Source organism: Anopheles arabiensis, chromosome 2, assembly GCF_016920715.1.
Source record: "Anopheles arabiensis isolate DONGOLA chromosome 2, AaraD3, whole genome shotgun sequence".
Taxonomy (NCBI): Eukaryota; Metazoa; Arthropoda; class Insecta; order Diptera; family Culicidae; genus Anopheles; species Anopheles arabiensis.
The window spans coordinates 790,947-815,961 of record NC_053517.1 but is presented as its reverse complement, the minus strand read 5'-3'; the positions used below and the strand labels follow the sequence as shown (position 1 = coordinate 815,961).

Below are 25,015 nucleotides of genomic sequence, written 5' to 3'. Positions count from 1 at the left end.
ACTGATGAGTTCATTTTCCGCTGCCACATGCCCCGTTGCACCACCATCGCCTGCCACCTTATCTGACAAAGAGCATGGTCATGGAAAGCGATTATATAGAAAAAAAGAAGAAGTTGGGCGCAAATCTGCAAATCCCACCAACCAACCAGTCGCTAGCGCTCGGCTGACTGTTTTGTTGTCCTCACCGACCAGAAAATAGCATTGGCCTCTGCCTGGGTTTCCCCGCTCCCTCGCATCAGCGGGCGCACCAACTGCACCGTTGCTGCTGCTGCTGCTGCTCTGTGCATCTTCCATCGCGATGAATTATAAAAATGGTATGTCTTATCCTTAAGGCGAAGAAAGCAGACTTTTAATTCCAGGTTAATACAGCAAACTCCCGCACACATACAAACACACTCACACACACCATGAGCGTAACAAGGGCGGGCAAACGAAAAACCGGGCCACCACGACGGGGTATATGTATCTTCGGTTCTCGTTTCGAAATACATGCCAGTACCACCGTCTTCTCCTCCTTCTACTTTCTTCTTCCCAAACTCCTCTCCCCCCTGCACAATGGATCGTGTGTATGTTTATGCAGGCAAATTATAGACTCCACAGCCGAAGGCTCGCTCCAGCGCGGCTGGAGTCACGGCACATCCACCCCTTGATAGGTTGTTAATGATAAAAAGCGCCATACTCACCTGCCCGGTCGTCCGTGTGGCAGTGGCGGCGGCGGCGGCGGCCCGGCAAACAACCATCGGGGGATCGGGGACCAGCGTTCTATTATGCTTCTGACAAAAAATCTGATAGGTGAACCTTGTTTCTCGGCTAATGGGAGCTGATGTTTCGTTAGATGAATTCTAGTGCAATGTTCGCCGCGAGCAGCAGCAGCAGCCGGGAAATTGTTGAACGGCTGCGATAAGAAGTAACGCCGGCAGTACCGTGCAATGAGTTTGTTTCTTAATTTTCAGGGAAATTCAGTTTTTTTTTGTATTTGTGCTGAAATGTAATACAAGATTATCGCCAAAAACACCAAGACAAAGGTGTGTGCGTGTGTGTTGTCTCTTCTTTTTTACGATAAATGTCTTGAGGTTAAATGTCTTGAGTGAGAAGTAATATTAGATTGTCCATTTTTCTATACAGTCGTTTTTTCCCTAAAGCTCAATTTTCCATGTATTGCCTATAAAAATCATTCACGTAGATAAACGTTACCCTATTTTAACTCTTTTTTCCTCTCACTTTAGATCGAAAGCGGGAAATCGCGTCCCAAGAGCGCAAGTTCCAGAGCGCAGCCACCTCTCTGGTTGGGAACGGAAGCCGTCGCTCCTGCAACATACTTCTTGCTCATTCTTGCCCTTATCGAACCATCGGCAGGCGACGGGAGCCGACCGTACTATCGATCGCAAACCCCTTCCGCCTTCTGCGGCATAAAATTGACGTTTGAACCAATCGCTGATAAGTGTTGGGGCGCTTCCGCTCGGATGCTGCCCGTTGATTGGTGGGGTCGAGCGCGCAGTGGAGAGAAAGTTTGCTTGTTCAGAGACACGGTTTCCATCCTTCAAACATCCTTCGCCCCACACAAATCAATGATCGATTGGTTTTCCATTCTCCCAGCGCAAACGCAGACAGTGTGTGGCTCTGCTCTGGGGAAGCTCGTGCTCTCCTGCAACTTTTGAAAAATGTCACTACGTTGTGGTTTCTGGAGACTTCGATGCCGTCAGGGAAAGCTTTCTTCTTCGCCGAAGCGCAGCGAGCGTTGTTTGTAAATTATGCATTCAAAGCGATCAAAAGTTGCCTCAAATCTCCACCGGGGCGCGGCACCCCGAGGCGAGTGTGTTTGGTAATTCATTTCATTTCTCCTCTGCCAAAAGTCACTCAATGTCCGTCCGGTCCGTTGGGGGATTTTGTGGTCGTTCGTTGCGAAATGAAAACCGTATTTCATTACGAATCTGCGAAACCTTCACATCGAATCGCTTTTCCCGGTTGTTCACAATCAACCGACATTCATAATCTTTCGGGAGGGAGAGGGGAGGCGAGCAGAAGAGAGAGAAAAAACGCAGTAATGAAACATTTTCTGCTCACTTCCTTCCGGCATTTTGCGCCGTCTCCTCCAGGGAGACGAACACGGCTCCGGCCATCGGCTCGGTTTGACCTGCATGCATAAATTATCGGCGAAAGTTTGTCATTTTTGGCGCAATGCTGCCTCGCCGCGCGCCGTCTCGCGAGGATCGTATCTGGCCGAATTCGATTCCATCATGCCCATCATGGATGGACGCCCGGGGCTTCCATGCCGGCGCTGCTGCTACGCTGGAAAGTACCGTGAAGGGAAAATTAAAAAATAGACACTTAATTTTTATGTCTTTGTCGTCCACGGGGAGGGCGGTGTAAGGTGAAGCAAGGACTCTCCGAACGCTCGGGAACCGTGGCGCAAAGGCAAAGGTCCAACCTACCACGCGGGAGACACAAATAGATTGACTAATGTATATACATTATTTATATCGCTTTTCTTCGTTTTTTTTCACCTCTCTTCTTCATTTACTTGTGCTGCTGATAGGCCGTTTTTTGTCGCTCCCACTCCCACTTCGGTAAAGCCAGTGAAAAAACTGAGGATTTAAAATCAATTTTTTGTTGTTTTGCCAAGGGAAAAGACTTTCCACGGCGGGCGCACTCTGGGAGCTGCGGAAGCGAAGGACACACACAGCAAGGAAAATGCCCACAGGCACATAGAATGGAAAATTTTTCTTTTTTTTTTGTTTCTTCTGTCGTTGATCCCTCATATTCGGAGAAGGTAATGTAATTTCACCTACAACCAAAACTCCCAACTGCCTCCGAAGCCTCCCCTTGGCCACGAGTTTCTTCAAATTGAAACGAGGCAATATCGGCGCTTCGGAAGTTCGCGTAAGACAAATCGATGGCCGCTTAGGTGACCGGGAAGGAAGGGGCGCGAGAGGGTCGTTGCCCGAAAGCCTGGAGTAACGATTACTTCACTCCGGCTCCGCACCGCGCGACGGTGGTATGTTTTTTTTTTTGTGTCTTCTTTTCGTCCGCAAAAGACATGGTAATGGAGATGTTAATATAGCGTAAAAGTATATCCGCGACGCGACGCCGAGTTGACGGGGTGTAGAAATCATCTCCGGCAGCGTAATCACGCTCTCGGACAAGGGACAACCACGGAATGGAATGGTACACGAGCATCATCATGCAAATCAACGATGAGGCGAGGGCAGATATAGCAGGGAAGATGTACAGAAAATACACAAAAAAAACAGCGCAGATAAGGACACGATAGCCACGGATAGAGAGCCAGGATGACATCGTTCCATCGTCTTGATTATTGTGTGTTTGTTGAATCGGCAATCAAAATATTTCACCAGCAACGCTTTGAAAGATGAGTAAAAGGCCACCACTTCACTCTGAAGATGGTATGAATAATCAGTTAATGGACGTGGTGCAATACTGTAAAAGGAGTCATTTCTTGCCGTTTCTTTTCGGACGGTTCTATTGATTATGTTTGGTGCATTAAACCTTTCGTTTTGTGTCTCGCGCAAAGCAGGCTCGATCGATTCGTGGCTCTTTGTTTGTATGTAAGTGTGCTTAAATTGCTCGCTTTGGACCATAAATCACAAGATTATAGGGGAAAAAACAGGACGCCGCCACCCTGACAGATGTGCTTCAATATTTCAATCTTTAATGGAATGCTAACGCCGATTCAACTCCCACTCTCTGCGCCCCCACCATTCGGACAACGGCCCGCCTTCCTACCCGTAATTGAATCGTTCCGAATCTTTCCATAATTAGACGCCATTTTCCTGCAACAATGTGCTCGTTTTGCTGTTTTATTTCTCCGGCAGCCACATCGATACAATTTCTCCACTTTCGAACACACACAGTTTATTAGCAGTCTATATCTATTATTCATATTTATGGGCAAACATTAAAAAAGCAAACCCTCCTGCGCGCTTCTATCGAACGGGGCCTCAGATTCGAGGCCACTCGCACCCGCACTGGCGGCCAATGTTCCAGCTGCTGTTGCCCGTGTATCGGTCGCGTAGCTTTTCGAAAACGCCCGAGGGAGATGAGGTGCGACGACTACCCAGTGAAGGGGAGACAGACTCTCAAACTTCATCCCCTTGGAGTGGAAAAAAGGATCTTCATTAATGAATTACGAGCCAACCCCCGGGCAACCGTCGTAGGACTGGGCCACCCGGAGCCGGAGGATGAGTTTGTCGTTATAATTCAAAATTTTTATTGCCACCTCTTGTTCCGATACAGGCGCGACCCGACAGTCTGGGGGGAAAGACCCGGGATGGGAGAAAGTTTTGGTACAGTGGTCGCAGGGAGAAGTGGGAAGCATAAAGATTGCGACCGAATTTGAATCGTTGTTTAATTACCAAACCTAAAAACCAACCGTGCGCCTTTATAAGCAGCTGTACTTGTTTGTCCTTGTCGCGGACTGGCTGATTTCTGTTTGTTTGTCCCCGTGTCGTATGTCCTTCCCTCTTGCTAACCGGTATTTTCCGTTTCTTTTTCCTTTGGCAGACGCTGATTCCATCGGCACCGCAAAACTTCACGGTGGAAAAGATACTTCCGTCCACGGACGGGACCTTTCTAGCGCTGGCCGGTCCGAAGGGTGTCTCCATCATCGAATTGCCCCGGCGCTGGGGCCCCAGCGGTCAGTACCAGAACGGGAAGGAGTGCATCATCTGTCGGTAAGTGTGTGCACACTCACTCACACTCTCTCTCTCTGTTGTCGCGAAGGCGCTCTTTGTTCGCGCTCTAAAAATTGGTTTCGAGATATAGAACTGCCTGCCCTTGTTTGGCCCTTTTGGTGTAGGATCCGGCGAATGGTGGTGGTGTCCACCGTAAGAATTAGCATAGAAAACCCATAACATTAATTCCTTTCGCGCTGATGCTACAATTGCTTTTACCATTTTCTGGCCACTAGCAGCAGCACCGATGGTGGTGGACAAAGTATAACCGAACCCTTTCAGAGGGGGCAATATAGCGGGCGCGGAAATGGCGGCAAATTTCACGAGCTTCGGCAAAGTTGAGCAGTTGCTCCCGTACCAACCACCACCAACTCGGCTCGGAGCAGGAAACCAACAAAAATTAATACCTAATAAGAATCAAGTGGACTTAATGTTCGGTTGTTTATTTTTATTTATTGCCGAGAGTTTGTCGAAACGAACGAGAACTCCCTCCCAACCGTCGACAACGCCGCACGCTGGCAAAGGTGGCACAATGTCTCCCGCTAAAATGCCGAAGGAGCGAAAGGATTAGCGCAAATCTTGTTCCAGACAATTTGAACCGAAAGGATTTCCGCGCCGGATCTGAATTTCTCGTGTTCGGTGTTGCACTCGCACACACGTACCGCCTCCTTCTCCTCCCCGGAACTGGTTCCCGATACTGAATTACGTCTCTTTTTGTTTGGTTTCACATTCAGCCGCAGCATCGGCCGGCGCGCACTCCTCCCACCACTCACTCACTGCTCAGAAGTAGTAAAACACATTTTCGACAAAAGAAAAACAACGAAAGTCAAATCCACGTCCGCCGCCTCCGTCGTCCTTTGCATCGCCCGGATTTTCCCCCCGCGTTTGCCGAGCAAAGAAATCGGTGTACAGTTGGTGGGCCACGTTTGACGGTTTCAGTTGCAAGAGCGGCTCTGTTTGTGTGTGTGTGTGTGTGCGCGCGCCCGTCGCACCGAAATGTTCATCTAAATTTCATTTGATTTAATTTTAATTAGATTTCTATGTTTAACTAGCAAAAGCTACACACGTACTCGAGTGTATACACACACGCACACACCACCGCCGCCGTCTGATGTGTATCACAAAGGCACATCCGATATGGGAAAATTAAGTTCGTAGTGCCGGGAATGCTACCAGCCGTCCTCGAACGAACCGATCTCTCCCTGTGAAGTGCAGATTGGAGTTGGTTTTTCCGATGGCTGGTCGTACCGTTTTCCCTCCTCGACTGCGTGTGTGTGTGTGTGCTTATACGGGAAGGGGTTTGAGAGAAACAAGAGAAAAGAAGGCACAACTTTGCCAAACTACCGACAACCCGCTGTCGTCCATCCCCTTCCGGCCCCACTGTGGGTGTGTACTACGCCAGATCTCATTTGTGTCATAATCGACTCGACGAACGATTAGCTTTCACCCGGGGAAGCTTTTCATCGGGCTCATAAAACGGTTGAGGGAAAGGAACGTGCGTTGAAGGTTGGTGCAATAGCAAGTGCAAAAGAACGAAAAAACAATCTCCTGCCCTCGAGCACTCATTGCTCGAGCTAATAACACGAAAAGAAATCTCTTAGCTATTTGACTTTGGCTCCCGAAACTTTGCCTCATCGCTCGGTGGTCGGTGGTGGTAAATAATTGCACAACCCAAAGGGCGAGAGAGAGAGGGAGAGAAGCAGCGTCGAGCTATTGGAATTAAAATTTTCTCTGAACACATGTACGAATTTGAATAAAACATTATCCATCCGGCCGCCGTGTGCCGCTCAGCGTGCGGGTTTTAATGCTGGCTGTTGGCCCAAATGAATGATGATTGAATGGATGATGTTGAGATCCATCCATACGAAATTTTGTAAGAACCCTTTGGAGCTGGTCAAAAGTACAAGGTGGAAAAGCGCGATGGACACGGCCAGAGTCAATGAAAAGCCAACTCTCAACAATCACTTATCCCTTCGAAGTCGAAGCTTACGCTCCGCTATTTGCCCTCCGCTGCAGCGAAACCTACTGGACCTAATCCCTGCACAAGTGCCACCAACAGCAGCAGCAGCAGTCGAACCTAAAATTCGTGTTCCTTCTTTAGGCAAACGATATAAATACACAAACACACATTGTTCACTCTTTTGCCCTCCCAATTGGGCGCCCAACAACGCTGAGGGATAGGATTTAATCCATACTGCAAAAGCACATCGCACTCGCTTTCCTTCTCCTGCTTTCCATGGAGCTTCCCTTAACTTGGCGGCTGCTGCAGTGCACGGTTGGAGACGGTAAATGCAGTACTACAACCCGAAATCTGTTGTTGTGTCGTGTCAGAACAGCATAGGTACGGGGTTTGGAGGGTCGATCTGAAGTTGTCTATTGGCAAATGTTTATTGCGCGGCTTCCGGCTTTCGTTCGAGGTATAGCTTTTCCTCGATTGTGCCCGAGGACGACAACGGTGCGCTGGTGTAACACACAAGGTGTTTCGGCACAAAATTTATTCACCCGCATATCAAACTGCACAACACTGCTGCAGAGCTATTATTAAAAGATTATAAAATTTCCAACACAGCCCCGGGAAAGGTCCCCGAAGGTCCCGGCGACCGGAAAGCTAGAGCTTTTCGTTCGGAATTTTTTGGAGTTGAGTTGCTTTATGGAAGGAATTGTAGCCAGAATTCTTCGAACTTCGATTGCATTGTTTGCCCTTGTGCATTCGAACTGTTGTGAAATTATTTATTTACTTCATTTCTTATAGTGTAACATAGTAAAGAGTATCACAAAAATACACAAGCGACAGCATTATTAAGGTTTGTTTCGAGTTTTGTAGTTGCCCGCGCGGGCAGCGCTCCATTTTCTGTCCTTTCCATATTCATAATGTATTTATGTTGTTGCAGGGGATAATCTTTTATTTCTTATGGATACAGTGAAAATGAAAAACACACCAAAAAGGACACAAATATGCACGACAATACCTACCAAACGAAACGAGCGCTGTATCTGATATTGCTCCAAGGTGGTTCGGGCTCACATACACTCTCTCTCGTCTTTGCGGGAAAGGTTTGCAATGCTGGAAGCATCCCAACCCACCGAAAACCAGCACGATAAGCGCTTCTGACCATTTGCTGCGCGTCCAGTGCAGAGTACCCTTTGCGGGACAACACACACACACACACGGAAAAACTCGCCCCACAGTCTCAGTTTTCCCTCGGCAGCGGGTCTTACGGCGGGCGATGGGTCTGCAAATGAATCCATTAGGAATCTGAAAGTGATTATTATAATTTTCGCGAAGAGGTTTCTGCCGGCCACCACCAGCAGCAGCAGCAGCGGCAGCGTGTTCAAGCGTGCGAGGTTTTCTCGAGTTACCGTAACCTCCCCCGCCGCGTGCCCGTCCCTTCCCCGCCCCTCCCAAAAACCATCATCAAAGAGCCGGAACCCAAAGTTACGTTCGCTTAATTATTTAATCAAAGCAAATATATTAGGTGGAAAGATATGGAACGGATACACATGCATGTGGCTGTGTGTGTGTGTATGGGAGATGGTCGCGATGGCGCAGCGCATTCGGGCCGCGGGTCGGGAGAGGCAAGACTGGACGTTTGCCGAAATGGCGCCGTCGTGCGTGAATCCCCTTTTTGCTTTGCAATTGGTCCTTCGGTCCAGCGGAAAAGGATCCATGACCGAACACGGAAAAGGTGCCCATCCGCACACGGGGAAAAGACTCCCGCCACCACACCCCGTCTCTGTCTCTTGGTCGTCTTACCGGTAGTGGCAGTAGTGGCGGAGGAATGGCGGGAGAATCCTTTTAATATTTTATTACATTTTATTTGTCCGCCCATAATGTACGGCTTATAGCAAAGGGGTTGGGGGGGAGGAGGGCTTGTACCGTGCATGAGTTTTGTTTCTGTTGGTGTACTTTTTTTGCTGGCTTTCGCTCTCTGGTTACTTCCTCTACCCCTTTTTGCAACTACCGTGTGGATCGGATGTGCGCCCCCCCCCCCCCCAATGATGGTCGGAACCCGTTCCTTTTGGGGCAAGGATAATTTATGTCCATTTATCGCAAGTCCGTAAAAATCGTAAGTAACCTTTCGTTTGCACTGGCCCGGGCCCCGGGTTCCGCATTAGATAGTCATTGCCCAGGATATGTGTGTGTGTGTTTGTGGGCACGATTTTGTTGGACTTCGGTCTAACCGGGTTCCTGTTTCAAACGATACACACCGTCGTCCGTGGGCCCTACCTTTTCGCTAAGGTCGGCGCCGAAATCCGCCGAAATGAAAGGATCATGATGATCAAACGTGTGTAATGGAAGTTTTTCTTTGATTCCCGAAAATACTCTTTCTCATTCGTGGCAGGTAGGTCCGTGCTGGGATGTACCCCCGTTACCCCTTGCACCACCCTGCTAGGCACAACGCACCTTCAGTTCCGATCCGTGTGCGCTCCATTTCTTTTCCCTTTGCGCAAACAACGCATGGCTTCCGTGAAGGGTTTTTGGGGGGCCCATCGCGGCAGCCGCCGTGCCGGATGAAGAGATGAAGTCGCCGGTCGGTTCTGTTCAAATAAATCAAAACACAACACACACACGGACGGACGGCGCGGATGCTGCTACCGCGCTATGCCATTAAAAAGCGATTAAAAGCCATCATCTCGCGAGAGCGCGCCCGGTTCGGTTTTCGGTGATTTTGGGCCCCGAACCGACCGGTCTCGTGCCTAGTATAAATATTTATTTCCTTCCCCGCAAGTAACGCAATCATATTAAACAGAAGGTTTCAACCTCGCTTTCCCCAAACGTGCGCCAAACGGGACTGGATTGGACTTTTTCCACTTTGTTTTTCCTATTTTTTCGGGCCACCGTATGGGGCCACCTTTCCCCCGGGGGAGGAAATCCGCGCGTGTATCGCGAATTTCCCGTGGTGCTGTGCGTCACGGTGCGCAATTAAACACAAACGGTGTCGCATATTTTTATAACTAGCTACTCGCTGCAGATATTTTGTCCTTGGTGGTGGTGGTGGTGGTGGTGCTTGTTTGTTTTTTCTTCGTTCCTCTTTCCACAGCGAGCGCGGGCTGGTCCGGCAGGCTGCTGGTGCCCGCTGAACGCTGATTTCCTTGAGCATCGCACGCCGTTCCTTGGCGAGTGGCGATCCCTTACAATATCCTGTTTAAAGCGCGTGTGGCGGGTGGGGGAAGGGTGGGCAAGGAAAAATAAAATTTCGGGAAGCAAATTCCATCGCTCCCAGCCAGCCGGATGGCTCCGCGGTGGAAAAGTGACATGAATTATAATAATGTCTTTACCTGACTTAAAACTTCCCTAACTAATGTGTTCAGTTTGAAATTTATATTCCAAATTGTTGTTCGCCACACCGCCTCACATGCTCCTGGTGGTGGTGGTGGTCGTCGGCAGCACCGGTTTGAGATTATTTCTGCAGTCTTTTGGGATTCACCTGCCTTAAAGAGGACACTGCGAGGCACAAAAAAACAATAACACATTCGAAGGAAAAACTTTGTAAGCAGGTTGTTTACTGTGTGCCTAACTAAAAGCTAAACTATTCTTGTTCTTTATTTTTAGCGTAAAATGTTGCTAAACACACTCGATAGTTAAAAGCCACAGCGGAAAACGGGAGGCCTTACACCACACGTCCCCCATTAAAGGCCATTCTGTCAATATGCAAAAGGCGAACATATTAATAATATGCTAATGTAACGAAACAATGGACGGCGTGTGTACCACACGTCATCACAACACCGTGTCACCATCGAAAGAGGGGGCATAAGCGAGTCATAATCAGGCCCGAGTCAGCTTCCGTTATCAGCGGCGCCCGCTTCTCGGCAGTGCAAAAACATCGTTTCACTCTTCGTTCGACATCACTCTCCACTCACGCCGTACAGCATGGCCCAGCATATACAAAGCAAAGGAAGCACATTTATGGGACCCATCATTACTGCTGCTCGCTCGTCCGTTTTACACCACCCGCGGCCCACGCGGTGTGTTCTCGGGGACGCGAAGGAAGCCACCGCCGCCAAACATCGATGCCATTGGCAGCATTAGCGTGCCATCGTCATCACCGCAGAGCGCGCGCGACCATTTCACCCTTTTTGCCGGTGCGATATTATATGCCATATCGAGGCATCGTCTAAATACGTGTGCCACCCGTGTGCGTGTGTCGTCTTCGCCTGCCTCCGTAACTAAATCCAGCGAGTTTTTAATAAATTTTTAAAGGCTTCCTCTCGCTAAGCCTTTCGACGGTACCTCACTGTCTGTGGGTCGTACTGTATGTGTATGTACATTGCGTGTGCCCTTTTACCATCGCACTCTCTCCTCCTCCCCGCCGGTCGCGCGTTTGACAGATTCAACCATCAACCGAGCGATAATCACCTTCAAAATTCACGCTACGCTTGTTTTCGCTTTTGATAAGTGATAACTACCCCCTCCGTTTATTCCGCCATCACATTTACCTTCCTTTTGTGCTTTGCCCTTCCTGGCCGGAAGAAAAAAGGGGGGAATGGCCAAGAATTTCTGTCAAGCGCAGCTTCTTCTCGGTGCCATTTTTTACATTCCGCGCGAAAGCACGCGCGCACTCGTCCTGCCGTTGTCTTTCTTTCTTTGCAAACGAATCTTATCTCGCCGGATAAAACATGTAAAAACTCACATGAATGCGTGACCTGCTTCTCCACCTTGCCCCCCGAAGCAACCCCTTCATTCAGCAACCCTGTCGTTCATGCTGGTGATGGAATCTTGTCAGAAAAATGATCACTTCAAGGCACACACACAACGGCGTCTCGGGCAATGGGGAGGAAAGGTGACACGCGGTGGGCCATTTTATCAAAGACGATACACCTATGTGTCTTCCTTCCCATTGTCGTCGATTCGCCTTTGGGCCGCCTATCAAGGGACGGGGCCCGTGCGTGTAGAACACACAACAACGCACCGAGGCAACGAGTGTGCGAACGGTGGTGGCGAGAAAAATAGGATTCAATTAAAAATCTTCTTCCCGCAGGGCGAAAAGAAGTCATTTGTAAACATGAAATTGTTCTCGCCCGCCCTCCCATTGTAGGAGGGTGTATGTGCCCAGGTACGCTGGTGGCTGATGACGATGATGCGTGATGTCGTCGGTGTCATATGCGTGGAAAATGTGATTTTGCGGGTGGCTTCGAACGGGACCGGAACCACACCACCGCTTGACTGGTAAAAGATCAAAAGAAACGATTCACCCCACCACCCTCGTATGGGGCGACGGACGGTATGCAGGTGAATGTTGGGAGGAAGGGTGAAAAGCTGAAGGCTTCAACTCTCGCGCAAGAAGCCAGGAAGCCAAATCTCTAATCTCTGATTACCAAACGACAAAACTTTAAATTAAAAATAATGTCACGGATCTGGGAACTCATTTCTGCTTCTTTTCGCTTTCTTGCGTGTCGTTCCGAGCGCCCGAATATCGTGAAATTTTCACCACCATCATTCTACCTCGGGGAACAATCCCGCGCAAACGGCGCTGTGTGTGGACCGATCTTCTAATGGTGGAGCTAAAGGGAAAAGCGAAACACACACAAACACGAATAGGAGGTGGAAATGGGAGATGGAAATCATATTCAAATTTTTATCCATCAGTCAAACTTTTACTTGACTTTTCATGCGTGTGTGGCTTGTGACACACATACACGGGCACCAGGCAGCCCTCGCAGCGCAGCCTTCCCACGGGATGGCACCGTTTGATGGCAATTCCTCACGCGGCCGGAAGTGTATGGGGAAAGCCGGTAGGTTTCTTTGAGTTATTTCACCTTCGCCTTTTCACCTTCCTCCATCGGCACCGCACGCACTCCTCCCTTCACGTTCGCTTTTTTGAACGATTTTACCCCACGAGGACGGAAATTTCCGGCGAATGAAACAAGAGCGGTGACCGAGGGGGGAATGCGGCCGCTGCTGCTGCTGCTGGTGGTGGCGGCTTAAAATTCAAAGATAAATGAAACCGGACCGGCGGAGCGTGGCAAACGCTGGACCCTTTTCTTCGGACCTGGAAGCGCTAATTAAAAATAATATTTTCATTTAATTATAACAAATAACGGACAACAGTGGATGTAACAATGTTCTACGCAACAAGAGACCGCAAACCACAACACAACACCGCACACGTGGCCGTCCCGAGCGTCATCGCCGGGCCCGATGGTCATTATAATCGTCCGAAGGATTTAGTCAACCATCATTCGGTCGCTGCTCTCCCACACGCGGGTTTTGGGTGCGTTTTCTTAGAAGACTTTCTTTTCCCCGTCGTCCGCGGGTCGAGAAAGTTTTCGAAAGTCCTTCGGGAACACCGGAGTGTCGTCCCCGGGATTGACTGACGACGATAAATGGCGATTCGGCGCGCGCGCGGCACATACGCAGCAACGGCGGGGCTAGTACGCGCATAAATTAAAACCTTTTGCGTCAATCTGTCCCACGCCGGCGAGATTTCAAGATTAACTGCCCGCAATATGTTTACTTGTTTCTGTTTTTTTGGCTTTCCCCACTGCTCTTTCTACCCGTCGGTTGGTGCCCAATCCGTTTGCTTTTGTAATGTCATACAAAGAATCATACAGTTTGCGCAATTTTTCATCTACGATGAAACAGCGAGCGACCGAATCCAAGCCAAATCGTTGCCAACATATGCTTGAAAGGACGCAAAGCACTCGCAATCGCTCTTTGCAGCATACTTTTTGATGCGTTCACATGGCGCTTCTTTGATTTTACGCTTCGTTTGCAATGGGTACAATGGGCCTTTGCGCGATTTCTCGAACGATCGAAAGGATTTAGTTGCCTTGATACTGCCATTTTCCGCCATTTCACCCTCATCGGGGGCTAATTAATTACGTTCCTCCTGTCGAAAGCAAATAAATGGAAGAGTGAGGGCCGAAAAAAAACAACGCTATCCCGTCTCGGTGGCGTGAAAAAATTGTCATCCCCCGGGTGACGGTGGTGGAAATGGTACAAACAAGCCGGGTTCAAATTGAAAATCATAAAAAATCACATTTCTTCCCAAACGCGGCGGCGGTCCAAACAACACAGAAACACACAAAAAAAAAGTTATCTCCAAGAAACACGACAAGGAAAAATTACATGCAATTTACACACATAAAACGCGCGCACGGGCGAAGGAGCCCAGAGGCAAACAATCCGGAAAATGGCCCTCAGCAATAGTTTGATAAAAAAGAGAAAGAACCAGTGTGCCCACTTCTTGCGCACTCGCCGTCTCGACCCATAAAGCAAACGCGCGCACGACGACACTCACCTTCGCAATGTCACCCCTTTTTACTTGCCGATGCCATGTCCCCCCCCCCCCGGCACGCCATATTTATCGCCTAAATTCCACGCGCCCGACAAAAAAAAGGGTTAACTCTGCGATGGGTGGTGGTCGCTTCAGTTTCCCGGGACAGATCTGTTCACGGGCCTTGGTGTCTGTGTCATTTAGCTTGTGCAGGGGAGAAGATTTTTTTGTTGTGTTCGGTCCGTTAATACTCTCCTTTTTTATCTAATATTTACAAATTCCCCTGCCGCGCAAAGGAAGCCGCCCTCTCAATGGAAGGGAGGGAGAGGACGGTGGTGGCTTGATGCACTCCGTTATGGTGTGGATTTTGGTCGCAAGTTCGTTTGAACATTGATAATCCCCGTCGATTTCTGTTGCCACGCTGGTGCTGGTGTGTGCAAAGGTGAATTGGGGAGAGCAAACCGTTTGTTAATCATGACGCCGGGAAAGGGTCAAAAGCAACAGAACGTGCTCCATGCCACCCTCCTTCTGCAGTCAAAAGAGAGAGAGGGAGAGAGAGAGCGGTTCGTGAATACTGTATTTTATGCGGCCGTAAAAACTGACCCTATAAAATTCTTCATCTGGGTGAGCCCGGTGAACCGTTCTGCATTGCTCCAGTGCCGTGTTTTTACCCCACCACCACCTCCTCTCGATCCGCCTTGTCTGCTGGAAAATGCAATGAGTGAAAGTATGCGAAATTTGAGTGATGAAATCGCACCGGAATCAGTGCGTAGAGGAGGAACTGCCCCCGTTTTTCCCCGACACCCCGATGCTGCTGTGTGACCTGACGCTTTGCGATGAACTGGGGGAAGAGTTTTTTTAATCTTCGTAGAAATTTTAAGAGCACCATCGGTTGCGTCGAGGTTCATGCTCTCAAGTGTAGCACAAGAGTAGTAGCAGCAGCAGCAACAAAAGCCGCTCAGGATCCGTGATTTATGGTGATGATCTCAAATCAGCCAAAATTCTGGCCGGCAGGTTGCGATCGGCCTTGTGCGGAGAATTGGGGGGGAGGCACTGGGTTACCCTGAATAAATAAATAATACAAACCAGGCCCGATGAAAGATGTACAAGTTGTACTTCCCTTACCGGTAACTATTTGGCCTGACGCACGTTCCGTCAACAAAAGGGGGGTTAGCTTTTACCCGTGAGCTGCTGCTGCAAGCCTTTTCTTATTCTATTTAATTTATTATTGTTCATAAAGCGCATACAGAATCTGAACAGTCGCTCGTCTCGTAAAAAACCAGGCCCAATCAAAATTGGAATCAATTTTTTCTGTCCCTTTCTCTCTCTGCGCTCTTGCTCTTAGCTATTAGCTTTGACCTCCGCCTAAAAAAAACAACCTCTCCCCCATCTAAATGGTACATGGTTATCAGGTTGACAACCCTTTTTTCTGTCCACCAGAGTGCCAGTTATAAGGAAATTTTCCAAAATCAGAAGGGTTTCGTTTTTCGTGGGGAGTTTTTTTCCCCGGTCGGTAAGGTCGTGCCTATGCATAAGCAAATTCGTGTAATCGACGCCATGAATCTCTTCGTTTTTAGCGTGCTGCATCTGTGTCGCCGAGAACCAACCGCACACCCCTTGTTCCTTGTACACAAACCAAGCCAAGTGCAGCTCATCTGCCTGCCTGGTGGCCTTCCTCCCCGCCCGACATAAAATCAGCCCGAGCGCTACCAAATCGGTGGAAATGTTGGATGAGACATGAATAAAAAATGCAACATTCGTGAGGATTCGTACACGGAACATCATACACACACACACACACACTCGCACACACCTTAGGCCACCATCCTTCGTGTGCTCTTTCTTCTACCTCCACCTCCAACCGTGTGTGACCGCATACAACAGCAGACAAAAAAAACCCCAAAAAGGTCGGGAATGACTTTGAACAAGACCATAAATATGTGAATTTTTGTTAATCCTTTCGAGCAACGAGACGACGAGCAACGGGTACGGAATTGAAGGGTCCGCCCAATCTCCACTTCCTCCCGCTTCCTTTTCCGGGTATTTCGGGAATTTAGATTATTCCAGAATGCAGCTTTGTACTTTGTACCACGCTCTTTGGGGCCTGAGTGTGTGTGTGTGTGTGTGTGTGTGTGTGTGTGTGTGCAAAGTGAAGGCAGGAGCCGTTAATTCCTGGCCCTCATCTCATGTCCCTATCGTGCAATCATATTTCAACGGACTTAGCGCTGTTGATTGATGGAGCTCTGGAGTGGATGCTTTCCCGGCCTGTGAGCATCCCTGCCAATAGCCCTGCCAATGCTTTTCTCCCCCTTTCTTTGGTGCACCTTGCCCTTGTTTTCCTGCTACACTGCTGCTGCACTCCATCTCCATCTGTGGGATGAGTTTTTACGACCCGGGCACCGGGAAGATTATCTTTCGCTCACGCGGGAGAACCGAGAAGATTTTTAGTGCGAAAGCTCCAGCCCACGGTAGGTCATTAAAAGTAGCCCAGCAAAGTGTAATTGGACCCCCCCCCCCTTCTCTTCTAGCCTAGAATAGGATAAGTTAGCTGATCAACCAGCAGCTTCTTATTAGATTAGCTTATGGTCATCGCAGGATGATGTGTATGCGCTGTGGTGGAGTGTGCAAAGTTTTTAAAAGCATAATCCTGCGTCTTCCGAACCATTAACAAAACCCAATCGACTTTTTTATGTCTGTAGAAAACTAATTCTGTCTACCTTCGGGGTACCTTCAAAGTGCGCTACTACCTTCTCACTCCGTAACGCGTATTGAACCGCAACATTGTGCGGCACATTTTGTAGTTTGCGCACTTTTTGCGCACAATCGCTGGTGTTTAATTTAAATCCGCCAAGATAGTAGCAACCGCCAAAGGGGAGCGCTTGCTTTGATACTTTTGCCCGCCGTCATGTGTGTGTGTGTGTTAGCGCGGTGGCGGTTGTTGGCAAACACGTGAGTGCCTATTCCATTTCAATTGCAAAAACGCCTATAGAGAACGCCGATTCTGTTGCGTCGTCGCCAGGTGGATAATGTCGGTGGAAAGTTCGCTAGGGAAGATATTAATTAAAATATGCTTTCTCCCCGTCAGGCTATCGGCAACGAACCCCAAAAGAACTGGTTGCGCAACATGTGTGTGTGTGTGTGGGAGAGAGTGTTTGAATGTAAAGCGTTGTAAATTAGACGCCACGGTTGATATGGTTTTAATTTCACATCAGTGCAAATAATGGCAGACAGCGCCTGAGAGTGTCTTAAACCACACACACACACACTGTGCAAACGGGGAAAATGCTTGGCTACGAAGGGATTCAATAAAAATCGCAAATTATTTTTCAAAAGTCACTAACTCCACCACTCCACAAGAGCACTACTCGGTGAGAGGATACGAAGCGGTAATGATAGGATGATAACCGCGTAGCACACTCCAACTTCAACCAGCGCCACACTATTGCTACAACTGTGCAAAGCCAAGCTCCTCCTCCTTTTACTTCAATTCATTTGACTTTTCGCTGCGCCAACCGGTGTGTGTGTGTGTGCGGTGAGAGTGGAGGGAACAAATGCGAATCCTCCACGGCACAGCCGGTAACAAACTTCTTCGGTCGAGAGGAATCGTACTTAGGAAACGGAAGTAAATGGTCATAAAATTAAAAGAGTTAATAAAACCCACTGCAATACTGAGCCAGCCGGGCCGAAAGAGTGCAAAACTTCTTTCGCCTCAACCGGTCGGGGCCACCTGAATCCGTCCTAACGTGTCCTGCCTGCCTGCCTGCTGAACAGTAGGGAGAGAAGAAGGACAACCGAGAGGAGAGGACAAATTCCGGTAGCAGTGAAGACAAACCCGGATGCAAGATAAGACAAATTTATTCGTGGTCGAAACAAAAGATGGCCATCTTGCTGGCGGAACTCGCCTCAAAGTACAAAGATTTCTTTCGACTGTGACGCCTCGCCCTTGGAGTGTGGCAGCGGAGGCGAGTTACTTTGGCCGAAATTGGCGCTAGATTTCTTTCAACCGTTCCCTTTTTTGCCCTCCCCCTCCCCAACGACGCCTCTTTCCGGGCCTTTCTTTCTCTTCCGGGCGACAATGATGCTGCACTTTATCATCGAGCAGCGTATCCAGCCAGTGGAGGAATTGTTTGATGGAAAGTGCAGATCATTTGTTTTGGTTTATGTGATCACTGTACTTCGTTCCCCCCCTGCATTTCGTTACTTATCATTTCTTTATGACTTCAATGTTGCTTGTGTGACAATGACGATTCAGCACACTGGATCTTCTCATACACACTCACTCAGTACAGTGTGTTACTGATCTAAGGGAAATAATGCTTATGCTCCTCTTAAATTATCATAAAATGTTTGCCGCAAGTTTTAAACCTATCTGCTTAAATGTATTCTCTCCAAGATCATCCTGTACACGTACCACCGCTACGTCCGTACGCGAATGTGGCTATCCAGATGTTGGAATGATACATCCGGGGCACCAGGTACAGTCCCCTCCCCAGCCTTACAACACTAAAACCTACGTACCCGTGGGCGAAAACAAACTACTACGCCTCCTCCACCCCACCACCCAGCCGCGTGATCCAGAGGATAGTCAAACGTTTGGCGAAACACATTCTCATCCGACGACCAAACGCGAGCGAACGGGGTCGGGGAATCACCACATTCGCGTTGACTCTTCTCCTCGTGCGCCGCCCAGCGAAAGAGCGAGATACTGCCGGTGGTTCCCTGCTGTGTCGCGACGCCAAACCGAGCAGAAGCTATGAAATTATATGATATTTAATTTACCTCACCGCAAAATAATAATTGCAAAATTTACAATTAATTTAACTAGAAAATTTGCTCCCGACTTGCTTGCACTGTTGTGTCCGGATGTGACCGGATGTGCTGGCTGTCGCCGCCGCCGCCGCTGCTGCTCTGTTCGTTGCTTCATTTCGATCTTCAGGTAATGCAGAGGGTCTTTCTGGACTGGCAATCTCTCCCATCCACCCCTGGCTAGCTCTCTTCCTGGCTGGCTCATTCTGCAGCAACATTCTAACCTGGCGTTCACAGACAAAATGGATGATCTGTTTCGAATGAGCGAACTTCTGCCATACACACACACACCGGGAGCTAGCCCAATTCCAACCGGCCACTACTCGGTCTGCTCTACTGATGCTGATGGTACACACACACACACAGTAAAGCGTTTTGGTGAAGAAAGCAGTTTTTCGCGAATTTAAGCGACCTCTCGTTGCCGTATCGCGTCACTCGCTGCTCCCACTCGCCTACAGTGTTTCGGATAATGATAGTGGCACTGGTCTAACCCAAACGTCCTTGCTTCCAACCGAAACGATGTATTTATTATGCCATACAACCATTTCCTCCCGTGTGCCATCCCGAATGTTGTGTTGCCCGTTGCTTTCTTTTTGTCCCATTTGCCTACCATTTGCTTTCCTGTTGATGTGCGCCCCCATTTTCGAAACATCCTGCATCATCACACTGACACTGACTACGGTCGTTGGTGGCGGCCTCTGGTTCCAACCTTCGTTCGAGTGCGCTGAAGCTGAATGAGAATGAGAAATATCATATTATTATTACTATTATTATTGCTCGTATTATAATCCTTTTCGACAATTTTCGATGGTGATGATGAACGTTGCTCTCTCTCTCTGGTGTTGGAGATGCCTGGGAAAGGAAGGGAATGGAGGACGTTAGTGATGATGATGACTGTGATGGCTTCTTTCGCGCACCGACCGGAAACAAACCCGTTGAAATTATAATTACGGAAATGCAGGTATCTGCCCGTCGACCTCGACTCTAACCTCGGGGAAAGTCCGTTGCCTTATACTGCTTCCCCATGGCAAAGTGCATCGAGGAAGGCTCGGGTTGCAAAGGGATGCAAATGAATGGTGCAGCTCCAAAATACTGCCTTCTGTATATCAGTGCAATCTAAATATATTTGTTCCCCAAATTGGCTCCCGGTGGACAATTCTCTATTCTTTCTACATTTCTGCTTTCTTTTGAGCTGATTGTTCCAATCAAACCCTACAAGAGGGAGGGACTCCTGGGTCTGCTGATGGAAAGATGGTGCAAGATTGAAGTAGAGGAAGGTTGATTTGCGTGTCCGGTTCACTCGCCTCTCGAGTCCTCGTCCTTTGTCCAGTTTTACCAATAAACCATTCATTCCCTCCGACACGCACAGAGGGACATTCCATCTGGACAGCTGGACTGAAGTAATCTTGTTTAGAAGAGCATAATTTTGCGCTTCCTCTTCCTCCTTGTACTCCAATTTCACCACACAAGTGTGCGGACTAGGAAGCTTTTAGGAAAGACAATTGTCATACAACCTCTGCCCTCCTTTCTTTGTCCTTTTTTTCCTAAGCGAGAGAGCGAGTGAGACAGAGTGGCCATATACATTTTGATTTTTATTTGTATCTTCCACTGTCGTCCCTTTTCGCCTCTCCCAAAACCCCGGTTTTGCAATTCGTTTCATTTTCCGAACGAAACACAAGATCCATTTGATTTTGAGGGAAGAAATAAGGCTCTCCAAGGCCGGCCCCCTCGCTCGCACGGCTTTGTGGTGGGAGTAAGTTGGTGGAGACGGAAAATATAAAATGCAAATTATTAGCCAAACTTTTTACCTTCAATAAATTTGCCTTCCAGCAGGAGGGAGGCATGGGGTGTCCTCTCTTCTACCTTGACTGCACCGCACCACAGCAGAAGCAACAGTATGGTTCATGCACACAATGTCTTGGAGTAGTGTGCACACTACTCCTCCACCTGCCCCAGTGCTGCTCCGGATTGTTGCGACAATGCCATTGTATCGAAGAAACAAGGAAAGTCCTGCTTCTTCTGCTCTTTTCACCGTTTTCGCTCGTTGCAATGAATCTTCTGCAAACGCGGGGCCCAACGGGGAAATGGTCGGTGGAATTGTGGAAAAAAAATGGCCGAATCTTCTGCTCGGTTATCTTCGACTCAAGTTACTATAGTTCGAGTTTCTATTCGACTGTTGTCTGAAGTCGATTTTTGGATGCATCCACCTCCGTCTATTCCGCCGAGCCGAGGAAAGACTTTTCATATTCATTGCTTGAAGAATTGACCGACCGCTGCCACTCACTCACTCATTTGCGTCTTCAACCCTCAACGCTCAAGAAACTGTAAATGTCGAGCTGTAACTGTTTCTGGTTGATATTATTTACCGTAGCGTAAAACATCTTGAAGCGAATTTATTTCAGCACGGAGACGCTACCGGATAAAAGTTTGATAACAACTTTTTCGTCTTTTATAGAGAACCTTGTTGCACAACATTCGGTGGTCTTTAGCGCCAAAAGCGCTGTTCCGGTGCAAGTTTGAGCTAATTGTTCTGCACCAAGCCAATTTCATCCTTCAAATCCTTTGTTGGGCTATCTTTTCATACGTCCAAGGTATTGAAACATTCGAAGAAAACTTCTTCTAACTAACGTTTAAAATCACAATACCTGAATGCAGAGGCAATCAACCGTGGTTTATACGGCTCCGGAACGGAACCTCAGCATAACTAGATGAGAAATGTCAATCTATCGAAATAATGTCCTCCTCCCTTCTGCCCCGTTGGCGCTTGCACTTATAATCATTACCGTTTTCGAGCCAGCAGCACGTAAATATCCTTCAATGGCTCTGATGGCTCACCCATACCCATTCCTGTTTGTTGACCCCCTTTTGTAAGCCATTAGTGCTAAAAGCAAGTTCTCAAAAATTGTCTCACGTACCGCAAGCGGAACGCGCAATCTTCAACAACTAATATCCCAACGTAAAGAGGAAGTGCTTACGCATCCAACGACGTTTGCCGCTTGGCCCCGAGCCCAGTGTTGCCGCTTGGGAGGTGTTAAGATCACATTAACTTCCTTCCCTTGAATGGCTCCGATCATCGTCGTCCTCTCTTACACCAACCCCCGGTCCTCTTAAACACACCTTGCCCGAAGGAGACCGATTTCTTGCCTTTTACACGCATATAATGGACGATCCCGCCAGCAGCAGCTTGGGGGGTGGCCCAAAAATGGGCAAAGGAGCGCTTCTTAAAACTCGTCGTCAGCAAATAAATATTAGACACGAGAAACAACCGAGAACAGCACCGGCCTATTCGCACAGCCCACAGTCGGGCGCTTTCAACCCCTTTTTTCGCGTGTTTCAATTACAGCCAGCAGCGGAGGAACGGGCCTCTGGCGCCCCCGAGGGCGCCATTGAGCGCGCAAACAAACGCCATTAACGGCAACGATAATGGGGAATATTTTCGGAAAATTTGTAACACCTTCGAATAATTAGATTAATTCTCAACACATATTTGTCATTAGAAGAAATCATCACCACCCACCACAGTGGCAGGCACGGGTGTAGGCTCGTTCCGACACTCTTTTGGAGACTACCGTTACAGGGTTGCTCCTTTATGGGCGGAGAGCAGGTGAGCAGCAGGGTGGCAAGAAATGTTGAATTTTTCTGTCCATAATTTCTGTACCCACCCACCCCACCCCAAAAACCATCGGATCGGAGGGAGTTGGGTTTGGGGCAACAGCCAACAACACACACAGCATTAGCCGACACAGCCCTGCCGACACAGCCCTGCCGACGCACAGTGATTAATAAATCAAAACCAGAACACCGTCACACACTTTCACCACACTGCAGCGGGTGGCGGAGGAGGTGGTTTTACGCACAGACGGGAACGAGAAGAACGGAAATGCTTTTAATTTGAAGGAAATTTTTCAATTGTCAGTGCCATTTCCTCCCACCTGACCGCAATTGTGGATCGCGCGTCTGCCGACGGAAAGCTTCATTGGAGCGAAAAATTAAAACAAATCATCATTCCCTCTCCTGCTCTCGCGCGCGCTGATTGTTTTACGATTTTTGATGAAAAAGAAGCTTGATCAACAATTTCCATCGTATAAAAAGGACATCATTTGTGGTGATTCCAGCATAAAGTATCGGTTAATTTAATTTAACGCAATATGTGCGAAAAGAGGACACCGAACGATCCCCTGTTAATGTGATCTTCTAAATCGAATTTCAATGTCCAAAAGAATCTCTTTTCCACCGGTGACGAGAGCCCAGTGACCAAGAAAAAAGAAGTTTTGTTCTGGTTTTTTTTTTATTCAGGAGAAAGTTTTTCTATGGAAATTTTCCCCATTGTCCGTTGTCCGTTTGCTCTAGTGCGAGCATTGTTTTGGGGTGAAATTGTGAATACATTAAATCACAACTCAATTAAAATTGAATACAAATTTCCTACCAAAACACTTAAACTTGTTCCGTGAAATGGGGAGAAAAAAACGACGGTTTTCAAATGAAGTGATTTTCGTTTCGCCTGTGCGCTTCGGTACCGATCGTCGTCGTAGCTTTTGTTTATCGCCGACCTGGCTTTCTTTCTCTCTCTCCTTATAATGACACAATAAACAGAAATTGATAGGTCGTGTAGAATGTTTTTTTTTAATCTGTTGCTAGAAAACAAAACACAGTTGAGTTCGGGCGTCCTTTCAGAATACGACCCGTGGAGCTATGTCCATACCCTGGAGTGGTGGGTTCCTGAATAAATTAAAAATTAATTTAAAAATCAATCATCACTACACGGCGCAGGCGACAAAGAAAACCGAACACAAGGAAGAGGGACAAAGCAAAACTCAGGGCAAAAGATAATTGTTGTAGTCTACCGTAGCAACTTCTGGTGCCGGCCCTCCTGAACAAAGCAATGATAATGAACTGCTGATAGATCTGGTGATAGAGCAGTGTGATTATTCGATTTCGAATTACCAAGCACACCACCGAGTACTGGCAGCACAGAGCAGTGCAGTGCATCCATCTTTGACTACTGGTTGAAGCAAAATAGGCTCTCCTACCTACCACGGGTACACAGGTACGAACAGCAGTGACAACTCCAGATGCTCTCCAAAGACCCATTAATATTCATAGTCTGCAATCACAACCGTAAACGCAACACTTTGTGGCGTATCCTTGGCACATTCCTGCTGCATAGTCGACCAGAAGCTCCGAGCACCCACCCACCCCGATTGATTCCGAGTCCAATTGTGCGTGCATCAATTAAAAATGTATGCATAAGATCGTTGATGGCACCATCAGCAGTCGCTTCGGTGTGTGATTGCTAGTAATTTGCTATTCGATCATTATTAAGTTCGTTGTTGAGCGCGTGAGTACCGTTCGCTCGGTCGCCTAAACACTGAATAATGCATGAATCTTCAAAGAGCAGATGAAGTCGCACGCCTTCTTACATTGATAATATTGGCATACAAATGGAAACAGTCAGTCAGTGTTATAATTGCATTGCAAATTTACAGCAAACAAATTAGTGCTTTTTATTCAATGTTTTCTTATACCCTCACCACCCTCAAACTCTAAGCATATCAGGATAATGTTGCCAAACAATGCTGCTTCAACAAATTTGCAACATAAAACCAGAACCTCCTGCTCGCAAAACAAGGCAAATGCCTATCATAGCAGAAGACGAATTTTTCGAACAATTGAGATTGTCTGAGATTGGGCTCTTTTCCGCTCTCCTCCCATTACACACATGCACACGCTAAGAGGCCAAAACACGACGTCTCCCTCTCTGCACAACATACGCTAAATTTTTGCTGCTCATGTTTCGCGTTAGCATACATCAGTACAAAGAGCCATACACCAACGCAACACGCAACCACCTACGGCAGAATGTTCATCCCCAGCGCGCCCTCGATGGAGGGAGCCGCCATTCTTTTAATCACTCCCTTTCCTCCGTTTGTGTGTGTCGTTTGCTTGCCGCACTCTGCTACAGGAACAGATTCTTTACAATGTTTTTATTGTTTCGTGGGACCAACCCTTTGCTACCCTCTGCTACCAAGTCATTTAATCTTCATCTACTCGACGTACTAAAATGACAAACCAGTCAGTCAGTCCGTCACCATAGCTCTCTCTCTCTTGTCATTTTTTTGTCTTAGTGTCGTCTTCTGCTGAAGAACACGAACACGATCGCATCATCCCAGCATCATCAAAGGGCAATTCATGCGAAAGGATTCGGAAGACAGTTTCGGTTGTACGACAACTTAAAAAATCCTCTTTCGCAGGGTGTGGAATGGCATCTTGTTCATGAAACTCTAAGATGCGGATTCT

At 48.0% G+C, this 25,015-nt stretch overlaps 1 protein-coding gene across 1 annotated transcript in view; it reads left to right on the top strand.

Annotated features, from left to right (window-relative positions):
* Window positions 1–25,015, top strand: part of LOC120893282 (nuclear pore complex protein Nup88) — a 51,102-nt gene that overhangs the window by 12,336 nt on the left and 13,751 nt on the right. Inside the window, exon 2 of the mRNA XM_040295080.1 lies at window positions 4,522–4,691. Coding sequence (XP_040151014.1) covers window positions 4,522–4,691 — 170 coding nt within the window. The remainder of the gene's footprint in view (window positions 1–4,521; window positions 4,692–25,015) is intronic.